Raw genomic sequence first — 19,276 nt, forward strand, 5'->3', positions numbered from 1 at the left:
CTACTGTTAATACTGGCTGTTTGTCTTAAACAGACCCACCCACATGTATCTGCTGTAAGACATGTTCCTAAACACATTTATCACATTTAACACAAATACAGCCAAAAAGCTGCACTGACATTCAATACCACCACAGAAAATACTTGCTTTTGGAGTGAGCGTTTTCTACATGCAGCTGGACACTGTAACCATGGAAGGGATGGAAAGGAGTTCGCTGGCTCACCGTGTCTCGTTGTTGACATGCACTAATTCTGTGAAGCCAATTGAATGCATTTGCCCTCCGATGGCTGAGTGACCCAGCTTCAAAAACGTGGCTATGGTCAACAGATTGAGTGGTGTTTGCCTTGTGCACTGTTCGCTCCAGTTAACACTGGTGTCGCCAGGAAATGTGAGAGTGAACAATTACTGATAAGGCAGCCGACAGCCATGAGAAGAGGCAAGACAGTGAGAGGGACCTCCTGACTGAAAACTGCATCTTTGGGGCAGAGAGATACTCGGACTTCGATTTGACAAGAATGTAACTAGTTGATGTGAATGTACCAAAGTCAAATAAAAGACAGGAGCGCAGAAAACACAGGTTTCAGTGCAGCTCTCTGGAAAAATATGTAAAATCAAAGTTTTAAAAGTAGGTTAGACATTTGTTTAGGAGGTCAGTATTAGCCATGGTTTACAAGTTGAATCTAATGGAATGGCACAAAGTCTCTTCATATTGCATTTTAAGAACAGTCTGGGGATGAAGCCTGAAGACATTACCCGTCCTTAGTTTGACATAATACTCTTTTTATTAGGTAGGAAGGTGGAGTATTATCTATGGATGTATTCACCCTCACTGGAGACTAACTCTCTGCTAAAAGTGATTTCCTGTCTCTATCTAGGTCAGTGTACAAGCCTCGTACATACAGCACTTGCAGTTTTTCGTGTAGCGTAAAGCAAAAAAAATAAAAATTAATTTGATCAAATTCAAATGTAATACAAATACCTTTAATGATTTAGAAAGCTATGCTCGTCAAAGGTTTGGATGTGGGTCAAGGCACAATCTCAGAGTAGTATAAAGTATTGTATTATTGAGTGCCATCAATCTTTTGTTTTGAGACATTTGGCTACAATAAGAGATTCCTTTGAATATGATCTGCGATGTCCATGTCTGGCTTTACTCCAAGTCCCTCGGGAAACACTGACTTCCAAATATGAATTCCACAGTGACAAGGAACGTGCCTGAAAGTAAAACTGGGGGATTTCACAAGTTTACAGCCCTCAATAAATATTTGGTTTCAAACCATCCCTCTGCACTTACCTTATCATTTCATATCTTGTTTTGGCTTTTTATAAGAGGCAATTACACCTACTTGACAAGTACCAGTCATAAAACAGACACCAACCATGAAAGAATTGAAAATCAGTCCAGTCGTCTAGGCTGGATTGTCTCAATTAGTAGAATGCACATAATATGATTGCTCGTCTAAACAGAGGCGAGTTATCTGATCCGTGTGATGTTATCAGAACTGAATTGTTTTTTTATAATCATTGGACAATCAAGCTTTTTTTGGTTCCTCATACATGAATGCAGCGCAGAATGAGTGGGTGAGCAGCAAGGCCGTGAGGCGTCAGTAAGTCAATCACTTCTGCTTAGTTTAACTAACTACTTTTATTGTTTTTGTTCTGCCTACTGTCCTGCAACAGATGGCTCCTCTTCTCACTGGTGTGCAAAATACTGCTGAATATAAAAATACATTTGAAATTTGGTACGACTTGCCAAAACAACGAAATACGTCAGAAGAACTTGATAAACTAAAATATGTTCTTAAAATAGCTTCACACTTTGTTTAACAGTGTGACAATCACTTATTTAATGCTCAGTGCCAAAATGTACAACACTGTATCTAATAACAGTAGCCTTTAAATAACATTTTAAAGTGCCTACTTTGTGACACCCCCCTTAACATTTAGTGCTGGTTGCACGAATGTTATCCTTCTCAGACTAGTGTAGAGCAAATAAGGATGTTTCTTAAAAAACACAGACTCATTTTGGGCCAGCTACACTACTTTCTCAAAACTAAGAGCTGTGTCTCTGAATGTCTCCTGCTGACAGCTTACAAGAAATGCTGTAGCGGGACAGCGTTTAAGATGATTTATTTTGGCATTTTTGCCTTTATTGTACAGTGACAGCAAAGAGGCAGAGACGGAGGGGGAAGAGAGAGGGAGCATGACATGCAATAAAGATCCCCAGCTGGAATCTAACCGGCGAGTGTTGTAACTGTGTAGAATGCACTCTAACCATTTGTTTTGGATTGGTCAGCCATGTTTTTTATTGTGAAGAGTTCAGGATACACTAATGCGTAGCATTTCACCTGGCATCACAGGTGTAAATTGTCCTTTCTGTATGCTATGAACATGTTTTTCTGAACAATGCTAATGTCACCATCATTAGGTTAGCTCAATTTTAAGCTAGCTTATTATCAATAAACCACTAGTTACTTCATTAAACACATTTTATATATTATTATTAACTTTAGTTAAGGTGTGCAGTATGAAGCGTTTGTCTTAAATGACTTGAGGTCAGTAAATGTCTTGAATTGACTTATTTTTCGTAAACACTTCAGTTACATAACCATTAACTCTGGTCAGCAGCGGCCTTAAACGCCCTTTGACATTTTAGGCCACAGCCTGATACTAGGCGGGCTTTAGGACCCAGCGGTGCAGCTCATATGTGGACCTTTAGGCAGCCGCAATATTATGGCAGCGTTTACCTGCGCGCTACTGACTGTACAGCCGTTAGCATTTAAGCTAACCAACAGCATATTGTAATACTACTGTACACATGTTGTGTTGCTGCTGTTAGTAGTTGTATCGGGAGAGGTTCAGTGATCGCAGGAAGCGGCGGCTCATCTCTCAGCTTGCTGATGGAGCACATCCGACTACCAAAGGTAAACCGCGGATGTGATTGCAGTGATTAGCTCCAATTTCCGCACTCTGCCTCCAGTGTCACCTCAACACAAACCGTTATACGCGCTCGCGGTGACTGCAGAGATGTAATGCAGACAATTCATTAAAATAAATACAGTCTTAATAAGGTGTGTGCCGTGTCGGCCACGTAGGCAGTCATGGTCCTCCCGCTGCTATCAGCCTCATATAACGGCGGGGTGTGTTTGCTTATCACTGCAGTTAACACATGAGTGTTTGACGATGAGGCTGCTTGAGGTCGTTCTTCCTCTTCCTCCTCCAGGTGGAGAATGTCAGGGTGCTTGACAGAGTCTCCCCCAGAAGAAGTAGGCTGGGCACCCTCTACCTGACAGCCACGCACACCATCTTTGTAGAGAACGAGGCTGGAGTGCGCAATGAAACCTGGGTAAGCAACAGCTCAGCGCACTGAAGGACCAGAGATGAATCAGTGAGGACAAACGGCACATGTTAAGGAAGATGTTGTCAGAAGGCCTGACATACCAGGCCCATTACTGATTGACATTACATGTTTGTTTGTTTTTTGCTTAGTTTGGATGTAGTCAATGTATGCATCATTAAAAGGTCCATGTTTGCCTTCCATTAATCCCGTCAGGTGCTTCACAGTTTGGTGTGCAGTGTGGAGAAGCAAGCCGCCACAGCCTCGGGGTGTTCTCTGCTCATTCACTGCAAGAACTTCCAGGTTCTTCACTTTGTCGTACCTCGGGAGCGGGAGTGCCACGATGTCCACCTGTCCCTGCAGCGTCTCTCCCAGCCAGGTGAACTGGGTTTTTCGAAAAAATCATATTGGTGATGCTATTGCTCAAGTGTGCAAGAACAGATACAAATATATATATATATATATATATATGACATCTTTTTTTTTTTTTATGAGAAATGTTTACTCCCAATTATTTGTATCAGTGGCAGCCTCAAAGTCGGGTATTGGTCATTTCCTCTGCCTTCGCAACACTTGACTGTCAGCCACTGTCGTGCCTTGCAGAGCGCTGCGAGGAGCTGTATTGCTTCTCCTATAAACCCAACGTCAATGAGGAGGAGAGACGGCAGGAATGGGACTTTTTGGACCTCAAGGCTGATTACAGCAGAATGGGACTCCCAAACTCCCTGTGGAAACGTTCCCCTGTCAACCAACACTTTAAGGTCAGTGAGCCGACATCTACGACCAGTTGTGCTATTTTATCCTAATATGGCCACGGCAGAAGCTTAAGCCTTCTCTTATGGTATTTTTTATTTTTTTTCAAAGGTGAGCGACACGTACCCCGCTGACCTGTTCGTGCCTCAGTCCGCCACGCCTCCGGTCATAGTGGGGAGCTCCAAGTTCAGGAGCAGAGGCAGATTTCCTACTCTGGTGTACTACTCCAAAGAAAATCATGTAAGTTGCATAGATGTGCCCTTTTTTTTTTCTCCACGTGCTTCCTGTGACAGCTCACCTTCATACAAAGACACACTGAGACAATGCACAGGAATGGTGTGAATCTTGTTAGATGTAAGCCTATCAGAGCAGTTATTTAGTCACAGACGTGACAATGTAGATAAGAGATCGTATACTACGACGTAAGATTATCACAATACTTTCTGTTTTTGGCCGAAATGACCGTGACACTGGGCGGTCATCCTCAGCAGCATCCTCCCTCATGCTCTGATGGCTCCAAAGTAGCCTCAGATTCTTTATTTGGTTTGGTATCATTTCCTCTGATTGTCTGACTGATCAAGCAGGTTAAGAGCTTTCTTCTAATAATGTACGTCTGCTGCAACACAGCCAAGCTACAGGGCCATATGAGACTGTGTGTTAATGAAGACATAGGGCAAAAACAGATTCTCCATTCTTTTTGCCATTTCAGTTTTTACTGATTTAAAAAAAAAAATAGAATATTTAAAGATTGAAGATATATCAATAAAGAACACTAAAGTACGAGACTCGTGCATCAGTAAAACAAAATGGAAAGAGAACCTGTCCCATACTAAGGAGATTCGTAGCCGTGATATTTAAACAGGGACTTTGTCAAGTTAAAAAAAAATGTCCCATGAGGAGACGTCCATGCTATCTTTAATCAAAGCGTTACTCATTACTATTTTCTGCATCTGAATCAGGGAATAAGCCTCAACATTCATAAACCCTTCTATTAATCCTTGACTGGACAGTTGGGAGTGCTTTATGTGTGTGAGGTCAGCTTCCCAGGGTTGAGGGTCCAGTGTGTGGAGCTCCGTTCGTCCAACGGGGCTCCACTCTGGTTCATGAGCCACACAACGGTCTCTGGCCAACTCCCTTGTGGATATTTACAAAATGATATGAGGAAAGAGAGTACTGTGAATTTGTAATCACCCGCATTCTCACATATTTGATTTCCTTTGTTGTAAATGTGACCCAAAGTATTAATTCACTTAAAATCAAAATGTCAGACGAGTGAACTTCCCCGTATGAAGCCTGAGCGCCTCTTGCCTCCTCCCAGGCCACCATCTGCCGCAGCAGCCAGCCCCTGTCTGGTTTCAGCGCTCGCTGCCTGGAGGATGAGCAGATGCTGGAGGCCATCTTGAGGTCCAATCCCCGCAGCGACTTCATGTATGTGGTGGACACCAGGCCTAAGGTGAGCCCTTTTGTGCCCAAGGAACAGCCTGCGAAAATACAAGTCTTACAGTACTATGCTGTGTGTTCAGGTGCGTTTTGCCAGCTGGACGTGCTCACAGCACAAGCCCTGAAAACATCCCGGCTATGTGCTCGTTGAACCATCCTTTTTTTTTAAAATTATTATTATTATTAGCTTTTAATAAAAGAAAATATTGTCTTTCTAGCTGAATGCAATCGCAAACCGAGCTGCAGGAAAAGGCTACGAAAACGAGGACAACTACTCCAACATTAAATTCCAGTTCATCGGCATCGAGAACATCCACGTCATGAGAAACAGCCAACAAAAGATGCTGGAAGGTAATTATCTTCCTGTAATGATGTACATTCACTGTCGAGCCGGTTTGGGAGGCACAGCAGTGTCAGAAAAGTTCCACCACATCAGTGTTTGCACAACGAAATGTATTGTTTTCCGGCATTGTCTGTTTTAAAGCCCGCTGCTTCTTCCCATTACTGAAGCAGAGCGGGAACCCATGCTACCCCTGCGGCTTTCATATGCACTCATGCGGACTGGACTGTGCTGCAATCAGGCCTCAAATGAGCCCACAGGAGAATTTCTGGGTATTGTGCAGGGGTGCTCCTAGGAAGACTTTGAATCCATCTGGATTTTATTTCTGAGCTATTTTGGTTTCCCGGAGTGGACAATCCGGGACCTTATCCCCCAAAGAGAGACCCAGGGCGTGAGAATGATGTGATTTCAAGTCTGTAAAGTTATAGCTGCTCTCAGTTGTGATAACTCTTTGCCCCCCTGGCAGCACAGGGGAGGTCTTTACACAAAAAGAAAAAAGAAAAAAGAAAGTGGAGCCAGCAACTGCCCTCCAGAGCCTGCCGGACTCCCTCTCTCAACCCGGTTGCACACTTCAGTGAGATTTCAGAGACCCCCCCCCCCCACCCACCCCTGGCAGCATAAGCCGCCCTACTAGTGTTATAAAAGGTTGAATGAACCCATTCACCTGCTTGCTCTCCTATCAGTGGCCTCAGAGCGCTCTCTCACAGGTCAGCACACTGATACAGTGTCACCTCTGCTCAACGAGCGAGCAGATGTTTGCACACAGTTCTGTAATGGGTGATGTGATACAATTGAGCGAATGAAATGTCAGCCGAGGAGAAACGGGTTCATGTCACTCTGCCCCTCGGTCAACTTGCAAATATTTATGTTGAACCCTGAAGACGGAAAGAAAAATGAATTTTCGGTTTCAGTTTTACAAGATAAACAAACCGAATGCAGGAAGCCTTGTGGTACAGAAATGGATCTTTATTTGATTGTCTGTTTTGCTTGTGTTATTGTTATGCGAGTATGGCTTTTGTCTTCCATTCATATTATAAAATACATAACAAAACTAACTGCTAGCGTCTCTGTGAGGCAGAACAGTGTTTCCTTTAAGCTAAATGCTAACTTCTATCTGACAATGCTAACATCACGTGTTGATGTTTAGCAGGTATATCTTTGCCACGTTTGTAGTGTTGTTAGCGTGTCAGCATGCTAACATTAGCTAATTAGCATTAAACACAAAGTAGAGCTGAGGCTGATGTAAATGTGGATGGTTTTGCGGGTATTTACATGTTGATGGCGCTAGACGGAAAGTTAAGGGAATCGACAAAGTGATTGAAGTTCATCATGAGGGGAACATGGATGGCTTCGCTAAATAACATGGCGATTCTTTATGTTGTTGCTCAGGCATTTCACTCAAAACCACAAATGAACCTCATGGTGGCAGTAAAGGAAAAGTCAGTTATCTCCAATGTCCTTAGGATCATCATCTGGGAACTATGAATCTACTCTATGTACAAAATGTTGTGCCAATCCATGTCGTAGATATTCCGCAAGTGAAAGCTTTGACCTGCTAATGGGTCCAGAAGAAAAGTCAAGGGGATCACTAAAATCAGTAGGATCCATCCTCTGGGGAACATGAATATATCTGTTCAAAAATGCACGACAATCCCTCACATCCAATTGTTCAAGTCCAGACATTGTCATTCCTAGAACCAATCTGTTTTTGAAAGAAACAGCATGACCCATATTTTCTCATGCCGTGCACAGATTCCCTAGAAATTGCCTGTGAAAGTGAGCGTGGGGTTTAATAAAGTCCAGTGATCAGGTATGCTCCTTGTTTCCTGCTAGTGAGACAGCTGTGTTGTGCTTACAGTGTGTGAGCTGCGTTCCCCCTCCATGTCCAACTTCCTGGAAGGTCTGGAGAGCTCAGGCTGGCTGAAGCACATCAAAGCTGTTTTGGATGCAGGCATCTTCATCGCTAAGGTCAGTCTGGAGGTTAATCCCTGCTGTCTGCTTCGCCGCGCCACTCAATATTAGCTTAGGTGTTTGTGTATGTATGTGTGTGTGGGGGGGGGGTCATTGTATCCTGTATGTGTGACACTCAGTTGCCAGTTATTAGGGGCTCCTGGCCAAACTAATACAGTCTGATACATCAGTCCTGCAATAAATCCATCAGCCTACCCTCACAGATATAACTGGGCTGGACAAAATGATAGAGACGCCCATCCTCGTCCTCTTGCATCACATCAGGGACTCATCGTCCTGCTCTTGGTCAGAAACTCCACAGGGTACCTCTAACATGTTGGCCTTTAGGTTTTGAGGTTAATAATCCCATCTCAAAGCGATGGCGCTATTGGTGTCGTTCAAACTGAGCATTACCGAGTTACATTTTTCTGTTAGTATATTTTAATAGTTTTAATGCATAACAGGCAGAAAACCAAGTTCACCTAAACTTACTAACTTTAGAAGTATGTTCACTGCTCCATTTTTGTTAACTGGAAAAAAAAAGAAGTGGAAGTTTCTGGATACAATTCTGGCACCGATCAATGCTAATATTTACACTTTGATTACAGTGTAGAGTAGAGTATTTTTGTTGCACTGCTCAGACTGTGTGTGTGTGTGTGTGTGTGTGTGTGTGTGTGTGTGTGTGTGTGTGTGTGTGTGTGTGTGTGTGTGTGTGTGTGTGTGTGTGTGTGTGTGTGTGTGTGTGTGTGTGTGTGTGTGTGTGTGTGTGTGTGTGTGTGTGTGTGTGTGTGTGTGTGTGTGTGTGTGTGTGTGTGTGCAGGCTGTTGCAGAGGAGGGGGTCAGTGTCCTGGTTCACTGCTCAGACGGTTGGGACCGCACTGCCCAGGTGTGTTCAGTGGCCTGTGTCCTGCTGGATCCTCACTACAGGACCCTCAGAGGACTCATGGTAGATAACCAACCGTTGCCTTTTTCTGTGTTTTAAGTTACAGTGCAGAGTTGCATCTTTTAAGTATAATTGTGAATGTCACATTCGGGTTTAGCTGATAGTAGTCCGCAGGGGGCTAATAAGACTTGTTTCTTTGATCGGAAGGATTTGCGCAGGCCAACTTGGAATCCACCGAAAGCCACTATGGAAAATATTATAATAGAGAAGCCTGCTTTTGGGAATTGTGCCTAAAGTTAAATAAAAATGACCCCACACAGAGGGTGAAGAGGCTCAGTCATTCTGCAGGGATTTACTGTGCTCTTTGTCTGAACCTTTTAATCATGACATGCTGAAAGTGTACAGAGTCTGTGGTCCTTCTGTTTCAGCACATGAATGTGTTTTTTGTTCTTTTAGGTTCTCATTGAGAAAGACTGGGTCTCATTTGGACACAAGTTCTCTCACAGGTTTGACTCTGAAGATATTATACTTTTTTTTAATTATAGCAGCTCTGATTTCCCAATCTTTTTCTTGGTTGTGATCGAACCGTCCTCTCCTCTTCTCCAGATGCAACCACCTGGTCGGAGACCCCAAAGAGGTGTCCCCCGTCATCGATCAGTTCCTGGAGTGCGTGTGGCAGCTCATGGAGCAGTTCCCCTGTGCCTTCGAGTTCAACGCGAGGTTCCTCATCACCATTCACAGCCACGTCTACTCCTGCCAGTACGGCAACTTCATTGGCAACAACCAGCGGGAGAGGGTAGAGCTGGGGTGAGATTTAAACCCGCAGTTTCTTTTCCTTTTCACAGCGCAGATATCTTGTCAGGGAAGACTGACCGCTGAAGGGAAGTGACAGCCAGCGGTTTATTGCATCGCCCCTGGGTTTGTGCAAATAGAGGCGACTCTGTGCTAAAAAAAAAAACAGGCTATTCTAAATCAGTTCATTTCTTTTATCGATCTTGATTTTCACATTGTCTTTCTCTGTTGCCTTTCATACAGATTGCGTGAGAGGACTCACTCTTTGTGGAGTTATCTGTGGAAGAACAAGACCGACTACATCAACCCTCTGTACCGACCGGACCACAGCCAGACACAGGGGCTCCTCCGGCCCTCTACTGCCCCCTACTGCTTTAAGTAGGTCCTGACAAACAGTAGCAACCCATCCCACGTAGTTTTAAAAACCTGGTATACACATGTGTTTCCTAGTATTTTAAACAGTCTGTTTTGTAATAAATCCATATGAGTGGTAAATGCTTCGCACAGGTCTTGGAGAGGGCTGTACAACCGGTTTGACCAAGGGATGCATCCTCGACAGTCTGTCGAGGATTATCTGAGTGCCATCCAGGAGGAGACGCAGCAGCTGGAGGAGCAGCTGGCTTCACACAAACAGGTAGGACAGGGCTACAAAGGGAATCAATTCTACATTTCTTATGAGAAAATACAATCTACTGCAGGTTTGTTTTCTCTGGTTATAGAAGGTGGACTATACTGTAGTCTTCATGTCTTTCATTTTCAATAGAAAATTGCTCAGCTGGAGCAGGAGGGGAGTGGAGTCCAGGAAGCCGTCGCCTTTGCTAAGAGCCCCACAGCGTGGGCTCTTGGTAGTGACCTGGGTCTGGCCAACACCCCTCAGGACTACACCGGGGGCTTCGTCACCAGCAGCCCCTGTCAGCCTAAAGCACCAGACGGCAGCCTGGTCCTCCTGACCCAGGACTGCAACCTCTCCAACGGCAGCGACCAGGAGTCGGGGATCGCGGACGTGAGCTGCCCCTCGCCTCTCAGCGAGGACAGCGCCAGGGACCCGGACTCTGATGAGGCCGCCTACTCGGCTGCCTGAGGCGAATGTAGCATTTGATGGAAGGTGTAGCAGCGACCAGTCGTCCACTGTGCCACTGGACAGACTGTTATTCGGGTGACACAAGGGACTTGCCCTTTTGTTTACATGTGCTGTGGTAGACTCTCCCTGTTGCCACACACACACATTACGAGTTGATAGTTGTTTACTGTAGCTGACCACATTTCACCTTTTGCTTAACCTGGTGAGGAGCAAAGCTCACTGTCGTGTCTGTTGTTGAAGGCGGAGTTAACCCTTGAGCGTGTGCACAGAAACTTTACACAACACACAATGACCTGTTTCATGTTGGAGACGCTTCAAAATTCAGTTTGAAGCGTCGGCAAAAACTAATTTACCAAAGTTCAGAATGAGTTACGATCAATTATGAACAATTCAATGCACTTCAGTGCAAGCGTGTAAGTGTGTCAACACATCAAGTTAATGAGTCATTTAGCTGTGTGTGCTTCCACACACTTTTATTCATTAACAATTTGGCTTTACAATCATGTAAACATATGAACAACCAGAGCTCCAAAGAGACATAATCATCACTTTAGCTGCATTGTTTGTGCTTAAAGACGGCAAAAAATGATAATAATAATAATAAGAGGGGGGGGGGACATGATAACAGCAGACTCAAGTTGTAGCTCATCAACAAAGATATGACAAATATGTACAGAATACTGGCTGTAAAGTGTTTTGGTGAATTTCAAACCTAATTTAAATGCTGTCGCACCTTATGATCACTGCTTGTCAATCACAGGCCGTCTGCAATCAAATGGCAATGTAGCGATGTTTCAACACACCTTGTGGTTTTTCAACTTGATACACAATGTTTAAGCTTTGAAATGTTATCGAACAAGCAACTTATTACATTTCTGTCCACAATATTTCAACACCAGATTTGCGATCAAATCAAAAATCTTACCAAAGGGAATCGAGCCTCTGCTGGTATAAAAGGTGACGGCACGACTGATGACTGAACCAGCAGACTAGAGCACGTGAACACAAATACACTGCTGCTTTGGGCAGCAGATAACTGACTGGCTTTTTGATTATTGGCGACATCTCAACTGTAAAGGTAGCATTTAAACAGTACATAGAACAGTAGTACACGTCAGGTGCACTCCAATAATGCAATTGAACAATGGCAAGGCTATCAAGCAAAGCATGTTAAGATATTTTTGTATTATGTAATATGTTTTTGACTACTTACTTCAGTGTTTTTATTTGTATGAGAGTGACTAAAATGTCCAGTCATAAGGAATTATGACCTAAAAGAGAGAGCTTTACTTTGCTGTGTGTAATGTGGAATTAGAGCCAACTTTTGTCAAACTGGTTTAAATGCAAAATTGTGTAATTTGTGTCAATTTTCATTTAAAATAAATACATTATTGTCAAGCATCGTGATTGTGTTCCTGGCTGACCATTTCAGTTCACCCAAAGTAGAAAAGAAGAGAAAGATCTCACATATACCTGTGGTGTCGAGCAACACAGAAAGGTTTGGTTTTATTTGCTCAGGGTTTGAGATCTCTGGATGGTCTACAGCACACACTGAATAGTTTTCATAAGGATTACTTTTTCAGTAGAAAGTAGTTCCAGTAAAACACGTTTACCGTGTTATCTGTGGGACAGTGCATGTGTAATAATAAATGGGATAACAGGGTGTGATGGCTGGTCCAATTTTTAAAAGTATATCAAGTTGATCAAGTCTTTCATGTAATAACTTGTTCAAACACAAATTAGATATTTACCAAAAGGTTTTATTTCTCAGTTATTGAAGCGGGAGCACTGAACAAATAGGACGCCGACCACTCCGCCACGCTTACATGCATGCGCACGTTTCTGTTTTACGTGATGACGTCGTGTTGTAGGCTCAACTGTGATGGCAGCCGTGGGTTGACATCGATACATTGCTGAATATAAACTATTTAAAAGTTAGCGGAAAACTCCCCCGAAACAATAACGTAGAACAAATTACCAGCTTTCAGATAGTACACACTTAAACACACACGCCCGGTTTGGGGACACGGTAAGTTCACGACGCTGCAGTGAGCTTTGCTGTATCAAAGTGGCGCTGAGTGTGTGTGTGTGTGTGTGTGTCTGTCTATGTGTGTGTGCAGAGCTATAGTTACTAGTCTCTTTCATGCATCGCACACACTCGTATGTATCCGTCCAGCTAGCTGTGAAGTGCGGTGAGCCTGCACACAGCCTCCCCACCTGAGTCCTGTTCATGTTAGCTTAGTGTGGAGCCTGCTGCTAACTGCTACAAGTAACCAAGCTAGCCCAAAGTGCTGCTGAAAACCTGCCTGCGACGAGCTAATGTTAACAGCGTCCAGCCAAACACGCCCCGCGCGCCCTCACTCAGCTGGTAACACGTCTGTCTGCGTGCATGTGAAGTATCCCAGACGAGAGGAAGCACAGACTAGCTTCCCTTATGTTGAGACTTCTGATTTGATCCCCAGAGCAGGTTGTATCTTCTCATGCAATTTATATATATGATATAATGCATATTATAACGTGTTATTTAGATAAAATGATGTGTCGGTGTTTCTTGGGTTCGTGTGCTGTGTGCCTTTGTCCTGCCACCTCTCATCCTTTGGTCTGTCACAGGTCAGCAGGTGTTGGGGAAGGTCTGTGAACCAGCTGTCTCTCTTTCTTCTGCTTCCCCTTTCTTGCATCTATCTCGTTACATGAAGTGGCACTATGCCCGCTGCTACTGTGGATCACAACCAAAAAATATGTGAGGTTTGGGCCAACAACCTGGAGGAGGAGCTGAAGAGGATCCGACATGTCATCCGAAAATACAACTACATCGCTATGGTGAGTGATGCTCCTGGAGGCTTGAAGACGGTCTCACGCAGCCAGGTTTCTGGTCCTGCATAAAGAGCTCGTTGTCTTGTGCTTCCTTACAGGACACAGAGTTTCCAGGTGTGGTAGCCAGACCAATCGGAGAGTTCAGGAGCAACGCCGACTATCAGTACCAGCTACTGCGCTGCAATGTGGATTTGCTCAAGATAATCCAGCTGGGCCTCACTTTTATGAACGAAGAGGGCGAATACCCTCCGGGAACATCAACGTGGCAGTTCAATTTTAAGTTTAACCTCACGTAAGATGACTTTTGTGCTTCTCATACTCTTTTTCGCTAAAACTGACTGAGCTCAACACCTCAGACAGTACGAATCACTACTTTTACAATTATGACGTCTACTTGCTGCTGTCATACCTACTCGGCTGTCTTCTGTGGGGTGGAGATGATGACGCTGTGACACGTCTTTTGTCTTCAGAGAAGACATGTACGCGCAGGACTCCATTGAGCTCCTGACCACTTCAGGGATTCAGTTCAAGAAGCACGAGGACGAAGGCATCGAGACGCTGTACTTTGCAGAGCTGCTGATGACATCGGGGGTGGTGCTCTGTGACGGCGTCAGGTGGCTGTCTTTCCACAGGTATTCAGCTTTCTTTGCAATTAGTTGCTGTTTTTTCGCATGCAGTCAGTTATAGAAAGCTGCGTAGTGACAGGAATCCTACTCGTTTTGCCCACAGTATTTACAGAAATCACAAGTTGTGTGACTCAGGTACACCTCCTCTTACTTTCACTCTTTGCACGTCAGTTAGTTAATAAACTTATGGGACCGCGTGCACTAATCAGAAACACATTGTTTATCCCGGCATAATTTTACTGTTCGGCTCACCGCCACAGCATGTTATTGCTCCATGTATGGAATATTCTGTCACGTCTGCACGCAGACATCCTCCTGTGTCTTTAAATGTTTACTAATGATATGTGTTGTTAAAAAAAAAAAAAAAAAAGTTTAAATTTCTTTTGGTTTGTTTTTTGTCTTTGTGTGTTAGTGAGAAGTAAGATGTTACGCAGAACTGTGGTCGTTTTGCTACGCACACGTTAAAACAAGTAAATATCCCGTTGAAATTTCCTATTCAATTTGCTGCTCAAGTGCAATGAACACTTTTTATATTGGTCTCTAGTGAATAGCAACTCTTTTTTTTTTTTTTTTAAACCTAGTATTTTCTACAATCTGCTGCTTAACATCTTCATTTCATACTCCGTTTCCCACTGTGTCTCCATGGCAAACTGAGGCTAAAGGTAACCAGGCTTTGGAAAATAAACAAAGCTTAGGTTTGAAACACCTCTGTCATCGTTCAGGTATTTAGAACACACCTTCACCAACAGGCTTTAATGTCACGTTGCTTCTATTTACCTTACTTTGTTCTGTTTTTATCATCGTATTTCTTTAACTCATCCTAATTTTCAATGGTTTCAATTGTGAATTAACCGTTAATCGCATTGGATAATTGGTCTGTTGTGAACAAACTGGACATGTTGTTCATCGTTGTTTAGCCTGGTAGAATGCTTGGCCAATCACAAAGTCTATTTCGGGGGAAGAAGCAGTGTGTTTGTGTATTTAGTTGCCCTTGCATGTGCAGGTAAAGACAGTCTGCCTCTCTTTAATTCTCTTTGTGTCATGGCAGATTGGAAGTGACGAAATCTCTTGAAGCCTCCTGCTATGTTCTCTTTTAAATACAAACCAAAAGGAAACCTAGTTAAAAGGTTTGCATGTGTTTGTGTATATGTGTTTTGTAGTGGCTATGACTTTGGATACCTGATCAAGATTCTGTCCAACGCTAACCTGCCTGAGGAGGAGGTGGACTTCTTTGAGATTCTTCGCTTGTACTTTCCAGTCATTTATGATGTCAAGTACCTCATGAAGAGTTGTAAAAACCTGAAGGTACCTCAATAACTATTTCAGCAGGTAGCACAGAGTATCTCCTGTTTTATTCATTTAAAGCTTCACACCTTGATGTCTGTTGTGATCTCCTGTGAGTGCTGCGAGTTTTACTTTGACTAGAAGCGTGCCTCTCGAGTGACTTGACGGCGTTTTTTGTTTTTTGCTTTCAGGGCGGGCTGCAGGAAGTAGCTGAGCAGCTGGAGCTGGAGAGGATCGGACCGCAGCACCAGGCTGGCTCTGACTCACTACTCACGGGCATGGCTTTCTTCAAGATGAGAGAGGTAGGCGCCCTGACTTCAGACCTGCGCCCCTTCACGTTAATCTGAGGGCATTTTAACACGCGAGTCTCGTGTCTGAATAAGCACCGTGGTCACGTTTTTCACATTTGCGAGGTCTGAATGGAATGGCTTCAGATTGACAAAAGCAGCAGCAGCAGCAGCACAAGGTAAAACACGCAGAGAGAGAGTGATCACTTCAGCAAAGGTATCACAGCTATCATCTCTGATGCTCAAAATCACTTTAACTGTGAAACACTGCGAGAGTTCTTGAGGATGTTTCACATATCAGATCAGTGAAGAAAACGTTTTTTTCCTCTCATAATGCGATCGTGGCGAAAGAAGTAAAAAACGAAAGAAAATACAGTCTCCTGATATTTTTCAATGTTTATTCATGTCAACTGCATCATGGATGAATACCCAGCAACAAGTTGTGCACACTGTATGTGAGCAAATAAGAATGAACGAGTCCCAACTTGTTGCTGTTCAGTGTTTGTGCACTGTCGCTGTTAGAAAACAGGCAGCACAATTGACTCTATTAACGTTAAATGATGAAATAGATGTTGGACTGTATTAGTGGATTCAATATGAGAAGAGGCGGCGAGCTTCCCTCACGCTCACGACGGTCATTAAGCAAAATATCTTTTAAAATCCGTCAGCGTTGCAGCCGGACAGAGAGATCAGAAAACATCCTTCTTCCTCGCTGTAACATTTTAAACTCGCCTCTATTTCTTCTGCTCACCAGGTGGCAAATTTGAGCATGTCGCTCTTTTCCAGAAATGTACTCCTGAGCCTGAATGAAGCCGTGAGAAACATCAAGTCACTTGTGTCTGAATGACAATACGCTATATGGATGAAGCCATTAATGTTACATATACCACGTCTGAACGGAGGGACCAGTGTTTGTTGAGAAAGGGGCATCCTCAGGGGACACAGAGCAGAATTAGCAGACGATTGAATAATTATTTTTAACTAACTCTCTATCTGATGAGTTCAAATGATCCGCTTTGCGAAACCAATGTAATTGATTTGATTGTTCTGCCGACAGTCCAAAACCCAAAATACATTTAAGTTACAACAATAAAAATAGCAGCAAATTCTGTTGACAGGTTTAAACGATTCGATCTTAATCACTGTGCAAGTATAAATCCCCACCACATATAGCTGAGAAGGAACACACCAATGCCGGTATTTCACAGGATGATGCTAGCAGAAGGATAGGAAATAAAAAGCGATTGTGCATTTAATACTGATATTGATATTAAATGAACGCGTCTGTTCTCAGTAGTTCTTTAACCTCTCCCACAGATGTTCTTCGAGGATCACATCGATGATGCAAAGTACTGTGGCCACTTGTATGGGCTGGGCTCCGGCTCCACGTACGTCCAGAACGGGACGGGGAACGCGTACGAAGAGGAGGCCAACAAGCAGCAGTCGTGACATCACTGCGAAACCCCCCCCCACCCCACCCCACCCCCTCGCGGGTCACATGCACAATCAGTGCGGAGCCGAGGCCGAGCTCCGTCAAACGGACGATGATGATGACAACGACGGAAGAACACAAAGCATACACGCATCATTTAACAAGCTGCTTCTCATAGGCCCTGCTCACCTTAGACAACCGAGTATGATGGTAAACGCTGTGTGAGGTCAGTCCTGTATTCCTACCAAGCAGTGTACACGTTCCGGTTGGATCTGTTGAATTTAACATTGAAAAGACGGGATTTTAGTTCTCCTAAAATGTTCTGTAGAAATGTTTTGCACTTTAAAGCCCCAACCTGATTTTATATGGAAAGCTGAACAAAAGTTTCCATTGTCTTTGTTGCCTTCTCTCCGGTCCCCGTTTCACATCGTGAGCGTCACACAGGAAGCGCTCTCGGCACGCTCGGCCTTAATATTAGCTGCGTTCTTCTCTTTTAACCTTTAATTTATTGTGCCGCTGGTCTGACATCGAGCAGATGCTCCGCTCAACACCGAGGCGCCGCATCTGTCGTCAGATCTCCTGTTCTGGTAGCGAGAACGGGAGCTCTCAGTCAGTGTGTTTATGCGCACGTGAATACTTCTTCCTTTTTCCTCATTCGTTCATATAAAGATGTTTGTAACGACCTGAATAAGCTCTAATCCCACTGTGACGAGCCTTAAGATAACTACGCTGGTGTTTTCTGCTTATGCGGTATGTAGACTGGATACTAAAACTTACTTTTAGTTGCCTTTTTTTTACTGTTTGTATTCATGATAATGCTAAGAATGGCTGCATACATGGATATATATACAACATGTACTAGATACACATGGTTTTCATTGAAGGATTATGGATTATTTGTGCATGTACACACCCTCATTGACACAAGCACATGGGAGCCCTCTACATGGTCTTGCAATGATTTCAACCAACTCCACCAGACCTTGAAAAAGACTCAATTAAAAAGTATAAAGACTCTCCTGCAGTAAGACATGCGGAGGTTACCCTGAACTACTCTGTTGAGAGTAAAGACTTTTAATTGAAATTGAGGTTATGCAGAGTTTTAGTGTTGTGATAAAAGCCCCAAAAAGCTTTTACTGAACATGCATCTTTTTGTTCCAGTGGAGTTCTTTTCACTTGCCTCTGAATTATAGTTTAGTTTTGTGTCGCTCTAAGGTTCATTCATGCTGCGTAGACGAGCCGCATGCACTAGAGTGTTTGAATAAATGCCGTGTTGTTGATAGCAGTATCCTGAACTTCCATAGGTGTGTGTGTCGAATGGCAGCAACGAGATTTTATTAACCTCGCTGAGCCGCAAACACTTTTCCTTTCTGCAGCACGTCTTTCACACTGTAACGGAGTCGAAGAAGAATATGCAAAGAGGATTGTTTTTAGATTATTTTGTAAATAAAGGCTTGAAACTTTTCTACCATAACATGACCGTCGCATCCCTTTAATGACTCCCAATGTGCGACAAAGCGTTGAAGATGAGCTCATTTTATTCTTATAAGGCAGCACAACTGTACAGTACATCGCCTCACACGTCCATATCGTCTCTCGAGTCACACAGACAGAAGAATAGAAAAATAGAGATTGACACTGGCTGTCACAATGAAGCTTTTTGTTTTGTTTTAAACAAGCATACGTTCTACCAAGTAATTGTCAGTGACGGTTGAAAATATACCGTTCAAAGCAGCTGTAGCTGTTTTCTCTGTTTTTGCTCTGCAGTGGATCCACAACTTTGTGTTGCGAGTTAGAAAAACACTCGACCGTGTCTGCTGTTTGATGGGGAGCAGATCTGCAGCGTTGCTTGTGTACTGTAGGCTACCAGACAGCGGTTTAGATATTTGGCAGCACCAGCTTTCAGGTGTTTCAGTGTGACAGCAACATCCTCACTCATGCTATATCAGAAGAGCCCTTATTCAAATGGGATTACTAATCACTACACTTGTTTTTTTTTCTTTTCTTTAACCAAGCAAAGGGGAGAACATCTTGAGGTACAGTTCACTACAACAAGGTGTGTTTGTGTTGACATCCTGAGATGAGAGCATGCATCGGTTCAACTTCCACGACACTCAACATGGTGGATGAGGGAAGAAAAACAAAATCCTTCACTGGAAAAAGAAAATGGCTAAAGAAATATCAGTTACATCACATTATCGCCACTACTAATCTATACTGAATGTGCAAACATTTGGCAAACTTATAACACCATTTA

At 43.5% G+C, this 19,276-nt stretch overlaps 2 protein-coding genes across 4 annotated transcripts; both read left to right on the forward strand.

Annotated features, from left to right (window-relative positions):
* The first annotated feature begins 2,735 nt into the window (after positions 1-2,735).
* mtmr7a (myotubularin related protein 7a) lies at positions 2,736-11,979 on the forward strand. The gene is made up of 14 exons (XM_076103883.1): positions 2,736-2,924; positions 3,224-3,346; positions 3,554-3,716; positions 3,941-4,098; positions 4,202-4,330; positions 5,409-5,543; positions 5,749-5,881; positions 7,729-7,838; positions 8,641-8,766; positions 9,160-9,209; positions 9,310-9,510; positions 9,739-9,873; positions 10,003-10,129; positions 10,259-11,979. Exons 1-14 carry the CDS (start codon positions 2,901-2,903, stop codon positions 10,574-10,576), a joined length of 1,932 nt encoding a protein of 643 aa, XP_075959998.1. The 5' UTR covers positions 2,736-2,900; the 3' UTR covers positions 10,577-11,979.
* Positions 11,980-12,433: 454 nt separating this feature from the next.
* Positions 12,434-18,493, forward strand: cnot7 (CCR4-NOT transcription complex, subunit 7). 3 transcript variants are annotated; one of them, XM_076103277.1, is made up of 7 exons: positions 12,434-12,605; positions 13,187-13,396; positions 13,489-13,682; positions 13,861-14,022; positions 15,177-15,321; positions 15,492-15,602; positions 16,905-18,493. In XM_076103277.1, the coding sequence occupies exons 2-7, from the start codon at positions 13,280-13,282 to the stop codon at positions 17,034-17,036; spliced, it is 861 nt and encodes a 286-aa protein (XP_075959392.1). In that variant the 5' UTR covers positions 12,434-12,605; positions 13,187-13,279; the 3' UTR covers positions 17,037-18,493. The 3 variants fall into 3 exon arrangements, with proteins under 3 accessions (XP_075959392.1, XP_075959393.1, XP_075959391.1); XM_076103278.1 differs by having other exon boundaries at positions 13,273-13,396; XM_076103276.1 differs by having other exon boundaries at positions 12,434-13,396.
* Positions 18,494-19,276: the final 783 nt, after the last annotated feature.

The sequence above is a fragment of the Anarhichas minor genome, unplaced genomic scaffold, assembly GCF_050575085.1.
Source record: "Anarhichas minor isolate MPS153535 unplaced genomic scaffold, ASM5057508v1 ptg000028l, whole genome shotgun sequence".
In the NCBI taxonomy this organism is placed as follows: domain Eukaryota; kingdom Metazoa; phylum Chordata; class Actinopteri; order Perciformes; family Anarhichadidae; genus Anarhichas; species Anarhichas minor.